The sequence below is a fragment of the Hippoglossus hippoglossus genome, chromosome 16 (assembly GCF_009819705.1).
Source record: "Hippoglossus hippoglossus isolate fHipHip1 chromosome 16, fHipHip1.pri, whole genome shotgun sequence".
Lineage (NCBI taxonomy): Eukaryota > Metazoa > Chordata > Actinopteri > Pleuronectiformes > Pleuronectidae > Hippoglossus > Hippoglossus hippoglossus.
This window is the reverse complement of record NC_047166.1, coordinates 10773099-10792820: the sequence shown is the minus strand read 5'-3', so window position 1 is coordinate 10792820 and position 19722 is coordinate 10773099. Positions and strand designations below refer to the sequence as shown.

The window sequence follows — 19722 nt, the reverse complement described above, 5'->3', positions numbered from 1 at the left end:
AGCGAACATTATGTTGACGAGTCAGACTTCACACTGTAAAATATGAACAGGGATATGAGTGGAATATTCTATTAGCAACTGAAAACATCATAATCAAAATAATATCTTTTGGAATAGTCAAATTTTTTACTGTCCATGTAAACATAGTTTCTGTCTAACAAGGCTGTGATACATGCTGGGTATGGCTTTACATAGCATTGGTGCTGGAATCTAGAGTCTAACTTTGGTTCCTAAACATTGTGCCTTCATACAGTAGTAACCTGTAATGTAATATGGTAGCCTGGAATGGATGGTGTTAAAAAAGGAGATGACACCTAACAAAGGACAGTAGTGAGACTCAAACCAGGGACAGGAGCATGCATCACTCACCCAGGTCACAAGGCCGCCCAAACCTTGGATTTTGGGTTGTTGCCCAGATGATTACAATCAGCTTTTCCACAGTTAATCACCAATTTCATGATTGGTACACCCCCTCGGTCTGACCACCACCTTGCCCATGTTGTTAGTGGGCTGTGTACTGTAGTGACCAGGCTTGACAGTTTCTGCTTTGGGTGATGTAATGCAACAATGCAGAGGACATGAGGGGCAGATTATCAGCAGGAGGCCAGGATCTCATTTGTCTGTGTAATGGGGAGTTTAATAAGCCGCATTGGCCCCTGGCTGCTATTGTGTGTGTGTGTGTGTGTGTGTGTGTGTGTGTGTGTGTGTGTGTGTGTGTGTGTGTGTGTGTGTGTGTGTGTGTGTGTGTGTGTGTGTGTGTGTGTGTGTGTGTGTGTGTGTGTGTGTGTGTGTGTGTGTGTGTGTGTGTGTGTTACACAAGGTCCCAGTGAGGCTAGGTGCATGTTGTACTCACCTTGCTGATCTAGAGGTACTTCTATCCTTGTTCCATCTGTACTCTGGGGGCTAACGAATCACAGAGAGCTAGGTTTCTTTAGCTAAGAAGCCGAACACATTACGTCCATGAATGCAGCCTGTTTATATATTGATCACGGATCATGTGACTAGACCGATTCACAGGTAGTCTATTAGAAAAAGCCAGCAGGGTGTGTCTCTCTTCTCTCTCAGTCTGTTTGTAGACTGTGGTCTCCAGTTCATACTTGGTTTCTCTCTGTTATTGTCAGTGCTAGAAAAATCTGCCTGTTCTGTTTTGCTGGCTGTGTCTTGGCTTCTTTTCTCCTTTTGTTACTCTCCCACTCATTACTTCAGGAAAATCACTGTTTTAGCAGCAGCCTTTTTTTTTTTTATTGATGAAAAATCACGGTTTGAATTTCTCCCTCTCAGTCGCTCCTTTGTCTCCTTTCTTCTTTTCTGTCGGCCTGTTCTTCCCCTGTCCGCCAACTCTTTCTCTGTCTGTCTCTTTTCTAAATCAACTCCACGCCTGCTTTCGTTTTTTTTCCTCTCTTTCGTTTTTCCTCCTCACTTTCTCTCTCCTTCGGCTCCTGTGCTCTTCCAGTGGGCGTCAAACACTGGGGGAGTGCGATCGGAAGAGAGAAGCGGCTGGGTGAGAAATGAGAGGCTGGAGAAGGAGAGGGGAAATGAAAAGCCTGATTTAGGTACGACCAATACAGTCCTCATCTTGTCTATCAATAAGCATTGATGGACAGCTGCGACTTAGAGCCGGGCAGCGTGTTTGCTCCCACTATATTGATTCATTTCTGTTCATTAAGATATCTAGTTAACAGAGTTCAGGAGAAGGGTAAAATATCTTTGAATCCTTTAGTCTCCTTTCAGGGTCGTACATTTTTAAAGAGTGGCAGCAGCCAGAGAGATGCCTGATGAAAATTCAATTTTAAATGCCAAGTGCAGAGTTATATTTATATATATTCTTCCTTTTTTTTTATGGTTGTGGATTTGGTTTGCCTCCAACAGACCCTGGAGTTCCATTAAACCGCTCAGGCCCTCACTTGGATAATTGAGGTGGAGGGAAGCCCGCTGGTTGTGGTGAAAAATGGTTTGAGATCATGAAGATGAAAGAGAGAACAGAGAGGGAGATGGATGGGATAGGTAGGCAGAGAAGTGGAGAGGTTCAGGCAGTGCTTTATACCAGTCCAAGGGGGGATGCCTTGAATGATTTTGTTGTATTGATTATTGATAATCACTCTCCCACACATGCACTGTCCACCCCCACAGACACATGCCGTACAAACGCGTGCATTGAAAATGGATGCTGACTTCCCAAGTGCTGTATTGTGCGCTATGTATTGACAGCCAATCATTGAGGGGGAGTGAGAGCCTGTTAGGAAATGTGAGAGATGCATATCAGTTTTCATTAGAGTATATACATTGTGTGTGTGTATGCACGCATGTGTATATATACATCCCTGTGTCTTTTGACAGTAGGTTAAAACCCCCAAGTCACTGTTTACAGCGCGTGTGTGTGTGTACCCACCAAACGCTCCTCCACTGTTGTCAGCAGGTCCAGCTGCTCTAGGTTGCACCCAAAAATAGAGATGAAGAGTAAGAATGGAACTACACGGGATGGGTTGGACGGTGCATGTGTTTGTTTGTGAGTGTGTTTGCAGGGATAAAGACAGAGAGGTTAACAAGCGGAGGACATTGCGTCCGTGCCTGTGGATATAGTGAGTAAGCATATGTATATTCATGTGCAGAAACAGATTTGAGACTGTGTCAGCAGCACACACTGGGGCTACAGCTCAGATATTTAATTAATTGATTTAAAGCCTCACTCGTCACTATCCCACTTGAGTCAAGTTTAAGACAAACACGAAGTCCATGATTAAGGCCACATCTGAGATCATTTATCTGCAGATAAAAGCCGTTCTCATGCACCGTATGTATATTCAACAGCCGAGACAGTGGCAGCAAATTGTCACTCAGTGCAATGTTGTTGAGCCAATATAGATTATACAAAGAGAATATTGGATGGTGTAATAATTTATGAATGTGAAATGATTAAATTTGCTCACAGGCTGAATTGCGAGTTTTCACAGAAAAAGCCATCGAACGCGGAGGCTCTCTAATTGCTGTCATAACTTTTCTTGAGACGTGTCGGGAGTCTGTCTTCACACTGCACTGTATTTGAATTCAACGTGTTCTGTGGCCTCTAGTGAGGATCAGTGTCACCTGCTCTCTGCCACTGACCCAGGACCTTGACACTTGAAATGGAGTTCCTCTTTAAGAATGTGTTTTCATGTTGCTTCTATTATTGATTTTATTAGGTACAGGCTAAAAGAGGAGGGGAGGGGGTTCCCTGGCTGACATGTGTCTCTATCTTAGAATAACTGAAGCCCTGGGACACCTGGGACCTCAGAATGTGGCCTGTCACTGTCAGATCAATGGATCATTTCACAAATGCCCACTTGGATCCTCAATGGAACATGGCTATTCTGAGGGAATGCACAGCTGTTGTCAACTTCACCTGTCACACTGTCAATTGACACGCTTGACACCTCAACACACACAGATGGGTGTTAGATGTTAGAGGAGCAGAGGGATGGGGTTGCATGTAACCACCTACTGTCTATTGCTCATCACCAGACAGTACTGATGATTTCACAGATTAGCAGCAGTTTTCGCTTTCGTTCCCTCTTCTGGGTGTTCTCCCTGTGTCTGCGTGGGTTTTCTCTGGGTTGTCCGACTTCCTCCCACAGACGCCACAACGTCTTCCTGTGAGGGGGGAAGGTTCATAAGTGTGAATGTGAGTGTGAACGGTTGAGAGTCTCTGTATGTTGGCCCTGTGATGGATGGATTCTCCTCTTCTGTCCCTCCCTTCCTTCTCACTTATGAGGAGTGTTTATGTTCCTCGCCTGGTGAGTTTTTAAACACGTCACCATTTCCCCAAAGGGGCCATTCCATTCCCAGCAGCCTTACCCTGAGTCCCTCATTCCCCCACCTCCATACCTCCACCTCTCCATCCCCGCTCTCACCCCACTGTCTGACATTTCTCTCAGACATTTACTGGGAGACCTTTTGAGACCTTTCTCCACCGGGCCACTTACAGTGACTGCGTGCTGCTTTTCAGACAGTACATGAGGATCATCTGGGAATTAAACTCACCAACTGCCACCATATTCTCTAAAGACGCTATCAGCCATCTCAGCACTTCTGCGTCTCTCGCCCCCTCCTCCTCCTCTTCCTCTCTTTTCCTCTACTCCACTCCACACTCCCTTCATCTTCTAGATCACAGGCTTCTAAGGGACGGTAGATCCCACAGGTCTTGCTACTAACAGGTACAAATATGCTGATTTCTTTCAGTGTAACAAGGCGAGGCTACCTCTGTCAGCGAGTGTGAGTGTGTTAGAGCTTGCATCATCAACGGTAACAAACGATTACGTCACTGAGTATATGTTGTATACTCTGTGTATACACACCTATGGAGTGTTTGTCTTTATGTATTCATTGCTTGTGGATTCACCTGGTTGTGTGTGTGTGTGTGTGTGTGTGTGTGTGTGTGTGTGTGTGTGTGTGTGTGTGTGTGTGTGTGTGTGTGTGTGTGTGTGTGTGTGTGTGTGTGTGTGTGTGTGTGTGTGTGTGTGTGTCCTAGTAAGGTGACATCGCTCCCCTGTCTACTGCCTGTTTCCCTGGAGACTGATTGCAAGAAGGCATTGCACTGACATGGAGAGACCCCAAAGGCTAACTTACAACAACGCATTCATGCACACGTACACACAGACACACACGTACTTACACATTCATGTGTGTCGTGAATGATATGATAATGTGTCTGTAAGCAACATGCATTGTTCTTACATTTCAATAAGGGTTAGATGGGAACTGTGTGTGTGTGTGTGTGTGTGTGTGTGTGTGTGTGTGTGTGTGTGTGTGTGTGTGTGTGTGTGTGTGTGTGTGTGTGTGTGTGTGTGTGTGTGTGTGTGTGTGTGTGTGTGTGTGTGTGTGTGTGTACCTCTCTTGATTGAACTGAGAAGCTCAAAGCGCTCATTATCTCTGCATGCTGTCCAACAAGCCATTGATAGAAAGCTCGTTATTTAAAGAAACAGGGAAAGACATACACTTAAAGGTTAAGTGTGTAAGATTTAGGTGAAAGGGATCTATTAACAGAAATTTAATATAAAATAATCCTAGTGATGTTTTTTTCACGAGTTTGTTTCATCTAAATTATACAAATTGTTGTTTTATTTACCTTAGAATGGGCCCTTTATATTGAAATACTTTATATTTACATCAGGGGGGGTCCTCTCTATGGAGGCCGCCATGTTTGGCTGAAGGTTACCACAGGTTCTCTTTCATGTTTGGAAGGGGAGGATGAGGTGAGGGGTATTCAGCTGCCACATACAACTTCACCACTTTATGTCACTAAATTCTACACACTGCCACTTTAAACACACATAACACAAACACGTGTATGCAAACATAAAGAGCAAATGGCAGGGACACTGTCCAACAAGTTTCACCTCGACAACTTAATCGTTTTATTCAGGCTACTATCACTGTAGATAACATTATGTTAATAGTCTGATGTTTGCTGTTTGTTATGTAGATATCTAAACAAGACTAGAATAGCCCAATAGAGTGCAAAAATTCAATCAAACTGCACCAAATGAATCATAGATATGTGTCCCCTAAATATGCCTGATTTTTCTTTCATTAAGATCAATGAATTATTCCCTGGATCAGTGAAAATGTAAAAAAACACACAAAAAAAAACAACGGCCATCTTGCAATGTTACGGACAGTGATAAAAAAATTGCTGGATTCACTCCCTTATGGAAACGATGTCAAAATTCAATGGGTTCTTCCTTGGGGCACACATAGTATTTGTGTTATCCTGCTAACAGACAAACAGCTGACAAACAGCAATGAAAACATAAGGTCCCAAGTGGAAGTAATAAAAAGCAAGCAACAAATAACTGAATTAATTACTGTTTATGTGCTTTTTTTTTTTTTAAATAATAGTTAAACATTTTGTGACACATACTTTCTTGCCTAGAGTTATAAAAGAGGACACCACTGCTAGACATATATGAAACAGTCAGCTTAGTTTACATGAAGACTGGAGGGATTTAGCCTGCCGCTCAAAGAGAATGGTATCAATCATCTGAACTCCCAGCAAGACCGCAGGAATAAGTGTATAACCAAAAACTTTAAACATTACCAGCCTACACAAACATCACAACTTCAAAGCATTTTAACCGAAACCCAATCGATTCTTTACATTTGAAATTGTGATGACCTTTGACCTAAGGTAATCAAAGTCAAATCAGTTTACAATTGAGTACGTGTGAACCCTTCTGCTAAATTTAAAGGGATTCCCTCAAGGTGTTACGGGGACATTGTGTTCACAAGGTCAAAACCGTGTTTTGTGAGGTCACAGCAACCTTGATCTTCAACCTTTGATAACTAAAATATAATGAATCCATCCATAAGTCCAACTTAATTTTTCTACTAAATTTAAAGAAATTCTGAATATTGGTTTTACAAAAATGGATGGATGAGCTTACCGCAGAATGGACAAATGGACGGACAACCCAAAACCATAATGCCTCCAGCTGTCACTGGTAGGGAGGTAAAAAAAAACAACTCAAATGAACAGAAGGCAAGCATGCACACACACACACACACACCGTCACAGTCGAGTCATTCGCTATAAAGGTAGAGTAAGTGAAGTGGAAACAGGCTGAAACAAAATGCTCTTGACAATGTGATGGGCAGAACTGAAAAAAACTGCTCGTCCAACAGACAGCTGGAGGTAAACGCAGTGAGACAGGTGAGAAGAGAGGGAAAGAGGGAGAGGAAGTAAACTCAGAGCAAATCTCATTTCTGCTCTCCGGTGAGAGTGTGTATTTAAACAGATTCACTGCTAAAACCCAAGTCTACATTTCTCTCATTAGCACAACAATGTTGGCTTCTATTGCACCTAGTTTGCTTCAGTGACTACAAATGAGATGGTTGTAGAGGAGAGACGGACTGAGACAGAAAAACAAGGCACGGGCGAATAAAGACCAGAAGACAGTTAGAGCTGTGGGCCGGCTGATGATGGAGTATATCAGTGGAGAGCCAAAGCTAGATGGTATTTTTCCATTGTTGTGCAGTGGCCCATAACCACACTGATATAAGTAACAAATGAACAACACTCACTTAATGTTCTCCTTGTGTGAGTCTGTGAGTAAGTGTTTGTGCATTTGTATGTGTTTATATAAATAATATGAAGGTGCACCCGGTCTCATATCCAGTCATTGTAGATAGTGATAATTATAGGAAATTCTCAAGAGAGGAATGCACCAGTGAGTATTAACAAACTAGACTGTCTGTATCTGTGCCTGTATGATGTTGAATTAATAACATTAAGGCCATGAAGCATCTTCAGAGACCCTAAATAGACACAATAACACACCAACACACTCTATTTTCCAGCAGGCTGACTTGCAATATAAATTCATGAACCCAAAATGCAATGTAGATTCTGCTTAATAATGTCATCAAAGAAAGTCTGAGATCGCACTCAGATCAAGAAAGGGTTTGGTGATGAATGCTTAACAGCGTCCTACTTAACACCTGAACTACCTCATTTGAGATGCTGCAGTCTTGAGGTGGCTCGGCTCTTCCCTTGAAGAGGGCACCAGGCCATACACTTAGTGATCCTGAAAACGAATGCTCTGTGGGTCTTTTTTCTGCCTCTGCACCATTGGCATTATGTTTTCAGGCTGTCCGTCTGTCTGTATGTATCATCGTCGTGAATGTGATCTGTCAGGAAATTGAAGCAAATGTTCATCTGGACTCAAGGATGAACTGATTCGATTTTGGTTGGCAAATCATCAGAGGTCAAAGTCCCGGAGACCTCGCCTTCTTGGGAGGACAATATATTAGGAATGCCCAGAGGTAATTTCAATTCATAAAGCACAAATATCCACTTGAAAGAATTGATAAGACCTTGAATTTTCGACATTAATGTCCCTCTGAAGTCACAAAATATGTTTCAGGATACAAATGACAAAAATGTTTTCTACAAATCTCTAACTAAGGAACAGTAGTAGCCAGTCAAGTTGCAGGTAACAATATTACCTGCAACTAGACTGGCTGGCAGAGGCATACTACTGTAATGTGGTAATTCTAGTTTTATATTCATATTCTGACATAGTCCTTGAGCTGATGTGGACAAATGAATCAATTTAGACAGCTTGGCTTTTAGAGACAACAGGGCTGAATACAGATTTTTCTTTTTCTAAGGCTTAGAAGATGAGTCAAAATAACATCTTTCTTTGTCTGCTGATTCCTGACATTCTTCATTTGTGAACAAAATCATTTTTTTCCAAATACTTGAAAGGTTGGGTGAGCTTATGAAACAGAATATTGACACTAAAATACATACACCGCTAAAAATCCAATTTCTGAGCTAGACAATATCCTTCTAACCAATGCCAGACAGTAGACAGCAAAAAAAGGATCCAATTTTACCCGAAATGTTTATGTACTACTGAACAATTGAAGTATTTGCTACTTCAAACATTGGTCCGAAGTTTCCTGACTTTATTTAAAGGTGTCAAAATATTCTCGGGAAAACGAAAATTGCCACAGGAAATCCAAAATGGCGGATTTCCTGAGAAAAAAATGCAGAAGAATATTCTTTACGTCCAGAGTGAGGAGAGCAAGGATCCAACTGAATTTCATGACCGTTCAAGCAACTTTATCCCTGCAGTTGTGTAGATGTGATAATATATGAAAGTGTTTGAATGTATGCGTGTGCACATGTGTATGATGACTCCAGCAAGTGTTGCTGTGCTCTGAGTATGTGGGGTGAGGGGGTTAAAGACGAAGCCACTGAAGTGCTATGAGTTGTATTGATTGGAAGTTCCCCAGTGCATCGATTATAAACCATGAGCAACTAGACAAGTAGAGGCTTTAAAGCTCGACTGAAAGATATTGACGGGTGGGATACTACCGTTCTACTTCTGTTCAGCCTTTGAGTCCGTGTTTGTAAATGTTGATACATATTGTCTATGCTGAGGCTGTGTCGCTTCTGTACACGTGCCATTTTAGCAGAGGAGTGACGCAGGACATAGTGCAACATCTGGGATATCTGCAAGTTAAAACAGACTGAATCTCGACAATCAGTTTTTAAGATTGTGTCATCTTCATCATAAATGTACTCTGAATATTAAACCAATCACCATGGCAAAGCCAATATGAAATATGCATTATGTTTGCACTGCATGATTTTCATGATGTGTTAATTTATTTTCTACAGAGCTCCATGTATTCTCTGGCCCTGAAGTGTCTGATCAGCCTGTCGACGGTCATACTGCTGGGCCTCATCATAGCCTACCATGCACGGGAAGTTCAGGTAAAATACACCACGCATGCATCCACACGCAGATGTATACTAAACTGAAACAAACGAAATCACAGGAAGGTGTTTGACATTTTGGCAGCTTTGATAGCTTTGCTGAGAGTCAGAGAAGACGATCGATACCACTCTAACGTCTGTGTGTGAAGTATGGAGTTGGAGCTGGAAGGCGATTAGCTCAGCTGAGCTTAAAGGCTGGAAGCAGAGGAAAACAGATAACTTTGCTCTGTCTAAATGTAACAAAACTCCCAGTGCCTGTAAATCTCACTGATTTTAGTTTGTTAAATCATTACAAAAAGTTAGAGTTGTATAATTAAAATGTCAAAATTTGTGGTGTTACAAAAAGTTATGAGTGGAACTATTTTGATACTGAAGGAAGTCACCGCACCAGGTCAAGAAATAGTTCCTCACATAACCCACTCTGAAACCACAATATGATTTAGTTACACCTAAACAGACTTAGACCAGCAGTTTCCCCTTGTTTCCTGATGGTGTGCAATGCTAAGCTAAGCTAACCAGCGGTTGTCTGTAGCCGCTGTTGTTGGTTTAGAACAGAGCTATGCTAGATGTTGTACCTTGTTTCCTGTCGTTATACTAAGCTAACTACTTACTACTGTCAATAGCTTCATGCCGAGTTCCATTTAACCTCAGAGCTCGGAATATCCGACCCCCGAGTCGGAAGCTGCAACTGGAGCGCCCCCTCCGGACGGAATTTAAATTTGGAAGGAATCCAAGATGGCTCCTCCGTACATCAACATTAGTGAAAGCTGTAGTTTGTACTGATTATCAGCACTTCTGTCATTAAATGTGTTGTTCACATAGTAGCCTGCTGTCCAATTACTGTCTGTGGACGATTTACTACGGTGTCATTATGCGGGAAATGTTGCTTAATGCGTTATTATGAACTGTTTTTGCTAACAATGGCCAGCTGGCTAACGTAAACATTGTTTACTGTGCAACTGGATTGCGGCATCATATTTAGTGTGAGTTTTTCATACCGAGCTGAGTGGTGCCATAGAGGTGCTATAAGCAGTTTTAGTTGCCTTTGAACAGAGCCACGCTAGCCATTTCCACTTGTTTCCTGGTGTGATGGTAAGCTAAGCTAACCAGCTGCTGTTTGTAGCTTCATATTTAGTGAAGACACACAAGAGTTTCTCATTCTAAGCTTCTCGGGTCACTCTTCACTGCACCAGTCCAAGAAATAGTTCCTCAGTTTGAAACCACAATTGGATGTTATGTTGAGCAAGGTGCTGATAATCAGATCTTGTTATTTGGACAGTCAGGCCCCCTGGTTTCCTGTTGTTATACTAAACTAGGCTAAGCTAACCAGCTGCTGTCAGTAGCATCATATTCATTGAAGAAACATAGTGGGGGAGTGGTGTTGAACGCCTCATCTCATTCTTGGCAAGGAAGTGCAATTCCCAAAATAGCAACCATTCCTTGAATATTGTTTAGGGGGGGGGGGGGTTCCGCAAATAAGCAAAGCCCATCTGAGCTCATAGTGCACATATTGTGTTGTTGGCTCCAGAGATATATCTCCAGAGATATATCGGGGACACAGGTGTGTGTCGGCTAAAGCCAATTAATGACATTAATGGGTTTCTTTGTGGGATCGACAAAACAGTCTGCATGGCTTTGCATCAAGTGGATACACACCACATGTTAAGTACACACTCTGCCAATAACAATCCTGTAATTCAATACGTGCAGAGTGAGAGAGCATGTAAACATTGTAACGCTCACACACGCAAGGCAAGCAAACACACTCAAACTCTTGTAAGGCTGAAGCAATCAATCAAAAATGCTTTCATGCTTTGTAATATCTATTTTGCTGTTTGTCATTTCACTAATATAATGGTACCACAGTCATTTAGCCAGGGTTTTCATCTGAAGCCATTTGCAATCGATGCACATTGACTATTTATGGGAGCCTTGCGGATATCAGACCCAATGAGTGCCCCCACACCAGCAATTACTCCCACCAGCTAAACCATGGAGCCAGAGTCATCCATCTAACCACATATTAGTTTAGTGCTGGGCCTTTTCTTTTGAAATACGTCACAGCTTGGATGTTGCTGGAAATGTCTATTAAAGTTCCAGCAGGTCTGTGATGGGGATTCTGATGCATTCTGCTCTGAGATTCAGCCACTCCATCTTTGGATCAATAACTAGATGGCTGTTGCTTATTCACTGTCATACACCGAGACTGGTAATCGCTCCATAAAAGGCAGCTGCTGTGCATTAAGAGGCACAAAGGAAGGGAGCCAACTTCATTTATTCACATGTGATGCACCTGCATGTGAGTGTTTGCATAGGCCGTTAGGCATTCATTGATAAAAGAGATCCCCTCTCTGCTCACAAGTTTGATGTCACATTCACACATGGAGTCAGTCATCCACCCACGCACTCTGTGGCTGCCACACGTGACAGGCACACTAATACTGACAGGAGAAGAAGAGATTGAGAGGAACCACTGTAAGGTCGACAGAGGGAGAGATAAAATGGTCTTCCGGTAATCTCTTTGAGAAATAATTCCTTTTGATTTAATGAAGTTAGGGAGTAAAAGGGAGGGTGCTGTGTAGGTAGAATCACAGCTGGCTGGGGGAGGTGTTGGGATTTAACCCAAAAATCACTTTTGTTAACAACTTGAGTCGGGATGGTAATAATTTACATTTTCACCCTACAGCAGCTCACCCCTTTATAGGATAATTCTGGTTTATTACAGCATCAGTCTCATTGTTATTGTTTCAGCCGTCGTTTCTCTGCACTGCACGAACATTGTTCTCACCAAAATATCTGCTGAGATCAGAAACATAGCGATCAGATGGTCTGACAGCTTTGAAAAAGCCAACAAGGTTGAGTCAGACAATCCAAGCCATTATATTAGGAAGTGAGACAGAATGTGAACACAACTTAGGAATGCAGGACAAACCGATTCAATAGCTTATTATTCCCTGCTGTCATTGGCCTTTTAAATTGGTCTATGCAGTTTTTAATTTGTATTTATTTTCATTGTATTTATTGATTGTCTGTTTTGTCATGCACTGATTACTGGCTGTACAATAAATTGCCCCTCGAGGCAATAGCCTAAAGATTTCTGGATCTTCTTGATAATGTCTTCACTGCACAGGAAAACAAAGTTGGTTAAAATCATACTCTGTAAAGATGGGCGACATGACAGCTCCCCAAAAGGGAAGCCAAATCATCTCCATCACCCCCTGGTGACTGTACATGTTAATTAAATTTGAAGCATTATTTTTCAGGGATCTTTGGTTTTAATTTATTTGATGCCATAAAAATGAGGTCAAACGTCATGATTGACAGCAGAAGCTGACTCGTAACTAGTCAAGTACAGGCGGGACAGAGATACCACGGTTCCACACAACAATCTCAAAATCACAGAACCTGGCATCAAATGACATCAAAACGGCAATATGGTAGTGCACATATCCACGGTTTTGTAAAATGGGAGGAAGTGGAGACATGTCGTCCATCTTTATATATGGTCAATGGATTAAACCCTTATAATTAAACTGACAACTATGCCTACTTTCCATAATTTAGCAACTAACCTCATTTTCACAGCGCTACTATAAAAGCAAAACAAAGTCTAAAATTCACTTTCTTTTTAGTTGTTTTGGTCTTTACCAGCTCCTGGGGGAAATATTTGTCACTTAAATATCTTATGCTACGTTCACCAGCTGGTTGCTGACTGTGTCTGCTGTTCACGGGTAGACTAGGTACAATCCGCTTTTAGACCTTTTTATCGCTATAATCAGCTGCATGCTGCTGCTGGAAACAGTTCTGATGCGGTGAAAGTGAATCAAATCAAAACTATTAATCAAATATTGATTATGTAGGGTGTGTTTAGCCTAGCTTAGCATAAGGACGGGAAATAATGGTAAACACCTAGCCTGGCTATGTCCAAACTCGTACTTATACCAACTAGACTCAAAAGGTTACAACTGTACTGCGTCTGTTGTTTTTTTTAACCCTTACGTAAACTGAAATGTAAAAATAACAGCTTGTGGTTGTCGGAGGAGTCAAAGCTGAGTGCAGTGACAGTGTGTAACATCTTACACAACGTTCTGCTCATGCATGTAAAAGTGCTTTCATGTATGCAGACTACACCGGAAAGCATCTTGCATGTTTCATTACATGCATGTTAATTTTATTATTCAGTATCTGCCGACTGGCGCCAATCCTATCTGCTTATATATATGATCGGCGTAAGAAGTGCCATTTTGTCTCAGTTTTTTTATCGTTAGATGGTCACACACACACACACACACACACACACACACACACACACACACACACACACACACACACACACACACACACACACACACACACACACACACACACACAGAGAGACAGACTTCATGAGACGCAATGTCGTGCAAAATGAAAGGCATTGTTCAATAAAGATCTCATTCTCAGATTATGACACACACTCTGCTGGAGGATTTTGCCCAGCATGTAACAGGATATTACACACATGTACACACACACACACACACACACACACACACACACACACACACACACACACACACACACACACATATACATCAGGTAGCAGCTGCAGAGTCGCTGCAGATCACAATGATGTTATCTGGTTTAGCTGGCATTTATACCTTTCTCTCTCCCCGTTTCCCTGATCTCCATTTCTCTCTCTGCTCATGTCGTTTATCTCACAGTACTTTCTGTTTACCACCATCAGCGTGCTTCTCTCTTTCTGTCTTTTTTCTTTCTTTCTTCTCCTGCTTCTCTGTCATTATCAGATTAGATCTGTCTCCCTTCTCCTCCACCGGGCCTCAATTCAATTTTGTTGTTGAGTTCCACATCTTTTCTTCCAGAATCCTCTCGTCCCTTGTTACTCAGCATTCAACCTCTCACCTCTTCACCCTTCTCCTGTTGTACTTGAACACTCACCTGCATTTCCCTCCATCTAAAAGCCTGTTTTTATCTGCTCGCCTTTTCACACATGGCTTCTGCCGTCATCCTTTCTCTATCTTTCCTCTGCCCTCCGGTTATGGATGTTTCTCTCCACTTCACGTCTCTTTAGTCGCTCTCTTCAGTGTGTCTCTATTCAGTCATACAAATATCCTGTATTCCCAGTCATCAAATTAAATATTGTGTGTTCATATTAACTGACAAGAACATGAAGAAAAACAGTTTTTGCGCTCATGTCATTCCAGTGTCACAGTGAAAAGTAACAGGGTAAAGAGATGAGGAGATGATGTGAGAAATTATTGATTTGAAGTGAGAACATTGCAGTTTTGTGTTGTGTTTAGTCAGCTGAGTCACATTGACACCTCTGGGTTTTTTTCTTTCCTTTTTAGTCGAATAAAGCAAACAGGACATTTAAAATCCTGATTAAAATAATAAAACAAATGAAAATTTTAATGAAATGCTGCTCTTTCCTGCCTTTGATTTTTATTGGTTCACTGTATGTTTGGATTCAATTAGTCTAACGCAAATTAGCATATTGCTAAATTCTCAAAATCCTATTACAGTGAGATATTTGCTGCCAAAATACTCAAATGGTTTTTTTCATCACTCATGTATCAACATTTTTCTGAGCGGCTTCAAATTCTGGACTTTTTTTCCATCATTTTAAACAACTTTTTATCATGTTCTCTGTTGTTTCACAGTAGACATTTTTCGAAAAAGGCTTATGAATTTCAAAAATTCACTATAATAAACAGAAAGTGCAGCAAGAGTTATTACTGGTGAAAAGATATGATCCCCAACATAACATTTCATTATTATTAATTATTAGTTTTAGAATAGATTTTATGTTTTATCTTACTTTAGTTCCATGCAGATACTTCAGGAGCAGTCGTACAGACGTTATGATTGGTGCGTCTGCTCACCTTTGTCCTGATCTGCTGTACAATTTGCATAAAAGCACAAATCTGGACAGTAAGTGTCCGTCTGCCCTTGATGGCTCTGGCACGGTGAAAAACTTTACTGATAATTAAACTCAGAGAAGAGTGGGACCTCCACTTCCACTCTCTTGAAATTAACAAGGTTTTGTCCTCAAACATAGATTGCTTCCAAGTCCCGAATTTCCCAAATTTCCTCCCATTTCACAGTTGATGTTTGTAACGTTTGGAAGCGGTGAGGTGACAACTAGATTTGAGGATTTAGGAACACAACAAAATCAGGATCTGTTTCCTTCAAATATGTTTTGTGTTGCACAAACTCAGGGGACAAGTGTTCTGTATGGGAATGTAGGGTTAGACTTGCTGCAGCAACATCAGGAGCGTTTCAAGGGACTTTCGGGGCCCCAGGCAAAAGGGACCCGGGGTGCCCTGCATCAAACTACACAAAATCACCTCAGAGAAACACATCTTGCATTCAACCAAACCACTAAAATGACGAACGGCATGGGGCCTCATTATGGGTTTCCAACCATGTGTCATTGAAGTCTCAGCAAATTATTATTGCTAGGGACTAACGTAACTAGGCATTTTATGGGCCCCCTCTCAGCTCGGGGCTCCAGGCTATTGCTTTAACTATCCTGTTGCACCTGATGAAAATACAGTACTCATTACTGTCGGATTTTGTTTCTCTCTTCTCTATTTTTTTTATTATCGATTTAATGTGCTTTCAACTTCTTTGTAAAGGTTCTTTACAGATGTTTAGAGGCATTCTTAAGAGATGCCACAAATACTTTACAGATTGTTATCTCCACCATGAATTCAGGAGACAGGGACGACGATGACTGACGGCCTAATCTGTGCAACCGCATGCCATTAGTCTGAGTTGACGTTGCACCCAATCGACTGAGATTGATGAGGAATGATGGAGACTGAAATATTGAGAATGAAATATCATCGGTCAAGCCAATGATGAATAATTTACCCTAAAAAGAGTTGTTGTTAGGAATCACAATCTCCAAGAGGCTCTTTGGGCTAATCAGAAGAATAAATGATTCATTCAGCTCAAACCAAGCTAAATGCCCATTTAAACATTCTCGCGGAAGTGAATGGAATATAACAGAATCTCTGAGAAATGTTGCACCTTTATCCTTCATCTGTTTCATGTCGCATCCAGGGACATCTATTCATTTCCATGTATCTGAGGTTCTGCTGTGTTGCATGACTCACCAGTGTCCTCGTCTCTCCTTCACTCACTCTCTCTCACTCACACACACACACACACACACACACACACACACACACACACACACACACACACACACACACACACACACACACACACACACACACACACACACACACACACACACACACACACACACAGAGAGAGAGAAACTTTCACCTACCTGCAAACCAGAAACAAATTACTCTGAAACTGAAGGATTCATTTTAGCTTATAAACTGGCAAGAAATCCCAACTTGAGGGACAAAATTGAATTGTTGTTGAAATTAATCAAATAGAAACTCTGAGAGAGTGAGAGAAAGGGATATTTCTCTGGTCCATTAGTGCACTTTAAGCATTAGTGAACTGTGTTATTCGGTTATTTTGGAGGATTTCAGAAGCAGTCCATTGATAAAGACGACACTGGCTCGGCACTCACAGCCACTCAAACACAGTCGAGATGGCATTAGGAAAATAAAGAGGGCAGCAAAGGGTTGTCATCTTTAAAGTCCTGTGATGTGTAATACTTCATGGTCATTTCATGATGTCATGTTCTGCACATTCTGCATAATGCACATCCAGCCGGGATCTATAATGGAGGAGAACAAATGGAAGTGATAAACAACCACATCCTCCTCAGACTGCAGAGAAATGAATGAAGCACTTTACCCATTCATCTCCAAGAAATGTTAATTTTTGCTATTTGTGTCTCGCTAGCCTGCGGCCATTTATAGTAATAGTTTGTCTATAATTATATTTACACCAAAGGAAATTCCTAATATGGGAACCACTGGAATCCTCTGCTCAGTTTGGCACTGCTGCTGTTTTTAAACTTTCTAGTGGCACCATCAGTAATGCACACACCACAGCTGTGAACCTTTCCTCATCTCTTGCACTTTTCAACACTTACTTTTCACCTACATGACACCTCTCCCCCCTTTTTACCTGTCTCATCTTTGTTACGGGCCTGTTCCCTCAGAGTCGAGGAGAGCGTGTTATCCTCTCTGCATATTCGTTTGTGTGTGTGTGTGTGTGTGTATTTGGCTCGCCCCAGTTATTTTCTGCCCGTTCCACAGATTTCCATGCTGTAGGACCCAGACATTTCCCATAGGTGTGATTATGTGTGTAAAAGTGTGCATACTTTTCGGTGTTCACTCCGTCTTCACCTCCTTCAGTGATTAGCGCCGTCTCCATCCCAGACTGAGGTTTAGTCTTTTTCCCTCCCATGGGAAACGCCGACTTGAGACTGATTTGACTGCATCTCCCTCTTTTTATTTTTATTTTTTAAGAGTATGTGCAGCGTTTGACAAGGCCGCTTGGATCCGTGCGGATGCGTGCGCGTGTGTGCAGAATTCCCCCCTGCATGTCTCGCTTGTTTTCGCTTGGCAGACTCTGGCCAGCGCTGCGTCTGGTTCCGTGATGAGAGGCATCTGCAATCAGGGACTTAACACGATTACAAAGCTACAGCGGCCGCGGGGACTGGAAGGGGTTGAGGCACGGCTGGCTGAGGAGGGAGGATGGAGGGGTGACAAACTCCTCGAGCAGGTTGCAGCAGGAGCAGAGTCGAAGGGGCGCGGGGGGGGGGGGGTGCTTCAGACCTCACATTTTCACCTGCGAAGAGACCTCAGTCTATCTTTGACACTGTCATCTTCACACATTTCTGCTTTTTGTCCGTGTTTGTCTCCCTCATCTCCCGCTGGCCCGCTCCTTGTTTTTCTCTCTGACTCTGGCCTCCTTCTGTCCGGTCCACTTTCTGTTCCCTCTCCTTGTGTCTTGCCCTCTGCCCCGTGGTGCCACGTTTTGTTAAAATTAAGAAAACAACAGAAGACAGGTTTTTCTTCCCCCCATGATCCTGCTCTTTTTTGCTGTGGGCTTGTTCTTTATGTCCAGTTTTATTTAGCTTTGCTTGTCCCTGACCTTCCTTCTTGATTCTCTCCTCATAGAGTTGACAGGGTGTGTGTCTCTCTCTCTCTCTCAAACACACACACACACTTAGACAATCCCTACTTACTTTTCCTCTTACCAAACACCCCCTCCTCTTCATTCCCTCCCTCTGTCCTGGTCATGTAGGGGCAGTGGCACTCACTCACTCCCATTGACAGATTACTTTCCTAATGGAATTTAATTATTTATCCCTTCCTCATGGCGATTTAGCCAGGAAAAGACCGACAGCAGGAGCGCGAGGGAGGACAGCGAGGAGAGGAAGGGAGAGGCGCTCATTTCCTCCAGTGGCAAGAAACTGGATCACCTCCGTTTTGATTTGAAGAGATGTCATTCAGAGGGAAAAGGAAGGGGAGCGAGGGATGTTAAAAGGAGAGAAAACACAGAGAAAGACAGAGTCGGGGATGATGGAGCAGCTCACACACACACACACACACACACACACACACACACACACACACACACATATACTGGAAGAAAAAGTGTGAATGCATATACATAGTCTTGACCATAACCTCACAAAAACAAGCACACACACACACACACACACACACACACACACGCACACACACACACACAAAGTTGTTCTTGTCACTTAGAGGACATGTGTTATATTCTTTCCCCACCATCTTAACCACATACACGTCTACTGTGATCCTAAATCTTAAATTTAACTGAAGAATGAGTGTTTGGCCGGAATTTTGGTGGTTTACGTTGTTGGAAACCAGCTTTTTGTCATCGAAAGGGAGTTGAGTCCTTGTAACGTGACAGACAAATTGTTGTCCTCAAATTGTGAGCACAAGCACACACACACACACACACACACACACACACACACACACACACACACACACACACACACACACACCTTTCCAAGTCTCTGCAGAGAATATGATTGTTAGACAACCTTTCTTTCCTCTCTCTACCTCTTCACTCGCTGTCTCACACACCGCTCCTTTTTCCTGCATCTCCTATTCTTTCCTTGCCTTGTCTATAAATGCGTTTCTCCCGTTTTCTCTCTCTCTCTCTCTCTCTCTCTCTCTCTCTCTCTCTCTCTCTCTCTCTCTCGCTGGGGATCCTAATTAAGCTTGGCTGCTCTTTGATGTTGTCGCCTTGGCAACAGTCACCATGATGAGGCTGGGTCTGCACACTCTCTCTCAAACTCACTCAGGCATACACAAATACACACTAGTACAGTACAAAGACACGCGCACGCACACACACGCTCACTAAAATCACTGAAGAATACAACCAGCGTTTGACCCTTGGTTCAAATGATTGCTTACACAGTGACTCAGACATGTGCGTAGGCAACATATGTGTGTACACATGTTGGTTACATGTGTACACACATGTTAGAACAGCAGAGCAAAAGACACAACGTCAGTCCTGCTGAGCTAGAT

General features: G+C 42.4%; 1 protein-coding gene and 1 long non-coding RNA gene across 3 annotated transcripts in view; one reads left to right on the top strand and one right to left on the bottom strand.

The window, feature by feature from the left end:
* Positions 1 to 19722, top strand: part of kcnn3 (potassium intermediate/small conductance calcium-activated channel, subfamily N, member 3) — a 46747-nt gene that overhangs the window by 2931 nt on the left and 24094 nt on the right. For both annotated transcript variants that reach the window (XM_034610917.1, XM_034610916.1), the window contains exon 3: positions 9164 to 9259. In XM_034610917.1, the coding sequence (XP_034466808.1) occupies positions 9164 to 9259 (96 nt within the window). The remainder of the gene's footprint in view (positions 1 to 9163; positions 9260 to 19722) is intronic.
* LOC117776720 lies at positions 22 to 18244 on the bottom strand. Its single transcript, XR_004616485.1, has 3 exons — positions 17977 to 18244; positions 13903 to 13906; positions 22 to 33 (listed from the first exon to the last, which is right to left on the bottom strand). It is a non-coding gene; the product is annotated as an uncharacterized LOC117776720 (long non-coding RNA).